A 3,695-nucleotide genomic window follows, 5' to 3' on the forward strand; every position below is an offset into this window, starting at 1 on the left:
GAGAGAATGAGCAAATTAAGGAAGTGAATAAAGGGAGGTATAATGAGAAAAAAGATGAAAAATTGTAGATAGGGAAGGAGTTAAGGTCAGAGAATAGAGTATTTCAGTGAAGATTTTTCAGGTGGAGCAATTCCAAGTGATGACAAGCTCTTAATTCTGTTCATGGCTATGAATAATTGAAATAGAGTTGAGATGATCACTAAAATTGAAGTAGGGGACTATGAAGACAGAATGTTAGACACTGGATCTAGTACCCAAATTGAAATTGTCCAGGATGGTGGTGGAACTTGGGATAGAGAGACTGAGAGTTTGGTACAAACAACTTAAGTAAAGATGAGGACGTGGTGAAGGGGTACCTAGGCAACAGCAGCCCGGAAAAGAGCCAAGACAATATGGTTCCATTCCCTGGTCCACAAGAAAGAGCATCTTGTTTATTTATTATTTTTTTAAAAAAGACTTTGAAAAAAAATATTTTGAAAGTGACACTGACTCCTTTGCTTTGAAATTGTGGGACAGGAAGCAAAAACAGCCTGCAATACTAAAAGTGTTATCTTCAAGGGAAAGCTAGGAGTCTGTTAAGGAGAGTATGAAGTAAAAGGAAGTACTTCATGGCAAGAGTGATAATTTAAGGGAGTTGGCCGTGAAACATAGCACACAGAAAAGACAGAGAGAAGGAAGATCCTGGATACGTTAGGGGAGAGAGTGGAAGGAAAGTACAGGAGACATCGATAGCTAAAGGGTTTGCATTTTGGTTAGGTGATAGTGAGATGGGGAAGGTATGTTGTAATGAATGATCTCATGCTTCACAATGGAACATTGATGTCAAATTTGAACAAAATAAGAGCAGGCTTCAAGAAAAGTCATCGCAGATTAAATGTTTCAAGGAAAAGTATGATGGGTCACTAGTATCTTACTATAGGAAACATCAAAGGAATATTGAATTATTCATTGTTTCCAAACAGTGGTTAACGTGAACAAACAATGGCCAGTAATCATAAATCTTCAGCAGCTCGCCCTGTTTCACGAGGTGGGATTGGGCTGACAGGAAGACCTCCTTCTGGAATACAACCCCCGTCAGGAAATATTCGAGTGGCAACTGGAGTAAGTGTAAGATAGACCAATGTAATGCTTGTGTGTATATCCTGGTAGAAGTTGGTAATCTTTTTTATACTAAGAGCATCTTCTGTGTTGTTCCTTTATTCTGCAAGCCTATTATTATATATGTTTGTTTTTCTTTTTTAAACATCTGGAAGTATAAATGTTGGAGAATGTCTGAAGGCTACTGTTGAGAGAAGATGCCTGCCCTTTCTGATATTAAAACTTATTTTAAAGCTATAATAATTTAAATAGCATGGTGTATTGGGGCCAGAATCAAATGAAATAAACCAGAACTAAGTATATGTAAGAGTTTTCTGTATGATTAAGGTGACATTTCACAGTAGTTAGAAAAGCATGGAACATTCATGGTTGTCATTAGGTGCTGTCGAGTCATATCTGACTCACAGCGACCCTATGTACAAAAGAGCAAAACTCTGCCCAGTCCTATGCCGTCCTTACAGTCCCTGCTGCACTTGAGCCCATCGTTGCAACCACTGTGTCAGTCTATCTTGTTGAGGGTCTTTCCTTTTTTCTCTGACCCTCCACTTTACCAAGCATGATAATCTTTCTCCAGGGGCTAGTCCCTGCCTAGTCCTTTCTGACACGTGATCAAAATAGGTGAGATGAAGTCTGACCATAAAAGAGCATTTTGGCTGCACTTCTTCCAGAATAGATTTGTTCATTCTTCGGGCAGTCCATGGTATTTTCAGTATTTTTTGCAATACCACAATTCAAAGGCATCAGTTCTTCTGGTCTTCCTTATTAATTTTCCAACTTTCAGATGCATGTGAGGTGCATTAGGTCTTCAAAGTGATATCTTCGCTCTTTAATAGTTCAAAGAAGTTTTTTGAAGTAGATTTGCTCAGAACAGTAAGTACATCATCTGATTTCTTGCTTGCTACTTCCATGGGCATGGACTATGGATCCAAGTAAAATGAAATCTTTGACAACTTCAATCTTTTTTCCATTTATTGTGATGTTATTTATTGGTTCAGTTGTAAGGATTTTTGTTTTCTTTATGTTGAGTTGTAAATTATACTGAATTCTGTAGTCTTTGATCTTTGCATCTGTAAGTGCTTCAAGTTACCTTCACTTTCAGCAAGTAAGGTTGGGTCAAATGCACAGGGCACATTGTTAATGAGTTTTCTTCCAATCCTCATGCTACGTTCTTCTTCATATAGTCTAGCTTCTTGGATTATTTACTTAGCATACTGAATGAATAAATATGATGAAAGGGTACAACTGTGACACCTATCTTTCCTGATTTTAAAGCATTTCAGTGTCCCCTTGTTCTGTTTGAATTGCTGCCTATGTACAGGTTCCTCATGTTCCGGAATTCTCATTCTTCGCAATGTTATCCATAATTTGTTATGATCCACACAGTTGTATGCATTTGCGTAGTCAATATAACAGAGGTAAGTATCTTGCTGGTATTCCTTGCTTTCAGCCAGGATCCATCTGACATCAGCAGTGATATCCCTCATTCCAGACCGTCTTCTGAATCCAGCTTGAATTTCTGGCAGTTCCCTGTTAATATACAGGTGCAACCGTTTTTAAATTATCATCAGCAAAATTTTACTTGTGTATGATATTAATGATATTGTTCAATAATTTCCATGTTCTTTTGGATCACCTTTCTTTGGAATGGGCATAAAGATGGATCTCTTACAGTTGGTCAGCCAGGTAGCTGTCTTCCAAATTTCCTGGCATAAACAAGTGAGCGCCTCCAGTGCGGCATCCATTTACTGAAACATTTCAGTGGGTGTTCCATCAATTCTTGTAGCCTTGTTTTTCACCAATTCCTTCAGTGCATCTTGGACTTCCTCCTTCAGTGCAATTGGTTCTTGATCATATGCTACATCCTCAAATGGTTGAACGTCGACTAATTCTTTTTGGTACAGTGACTGTATTCCTTTTATCTTTTTTTGATGCTTCTGCATCACTTAGTATTTTGCCTTGGAATATTGAATATTCAATAGTTCATTCAAAGTAACTGGTAAACTATTTTTAAAAAAGAAAAATAATTGATTCCTCTTGCATACCTTTTATCAGAATAAATTCCAGATATTTTAGAGATTTATATTTAAAAAAATGAAACCACAGATGTACTAGAAGAAAATACAGTATTTTATATAAACTTGGATGGGGTAGGCCTTTTTGAAAATGATAAACCCTAAGTAATAAAAAGGAAAAATATTTACATATTTGTATTTACAAAAACTGAAAACAACATGAAAAAGATTTAAAAGGACCAATTCATAAAAAATATTTGTAGGTAGGTTTAAAAAGTGGCTTGACTATTTGGGATATTTAAAGAGACAGTGCTCTCGCAGATTCCTGTGGTGGTAGGACTTAAGGATTAACCTAAAAATCCCCCTGCTAGCCAGGGACTGCACAGAGGACTGTGCACGGTGGCTGGAGAACAGATGGAGAAGGTGAAGAAAAAGGTGGGCTGAGCTGTGGACTTTTGCTGGTCCGGAGGGCACCGCTATTTTGAAGGTTTAAAAAGCGGCTTGACTATTTTGGATATTCAAAGAGACAGCACTCTCGCAGATTTCTGGGGCTTAAGAACATGTTCTGCTTTCCAGCAACCCCAA

At 37.6% G+C, this 3,695-nt stretch overlaps 1 protein-coding gene across 1 annotated transcript in view; it reads left to right on the plus strand.

The window, feature by feature from the left end:
- Positions 1-981: 981 nt before the first annotated feature.
- IFT74 (intraflagellar transport 74) overlaps positions 982-3,695 on the plus strand; it is an 84,603-nt gene continuing 81,889 nt past the window's right edge. Inside the window, exon 1 of the mRNA XM_007948143.2 lies at positions 982-1,101. Within this exon, the coding sequence (XP_007946334.1) occupies positions 982-1,101 (120 nt within the window). The remainder of the gene's footprint in view (positions 1,102-3,695) is intronic.

The sequence above is a fragment of the Orycteropus afer genome, unplaced genomic scaffold (assembly GCF_000298275.1).
Source record: "Orycteropus afer afer isolate SDZICR_OR568_19922 unplaced genomic scaffold, OryAfe1.0 scaffold00205, whole genome shotgun sequence".
Classification (NCBI taxonomy): Eukaryota; Metazoa; Chordata; class Mammalia; order Tubulidentata; family Orycteropodidae; genus Orycteropus; species Orycteropus afer.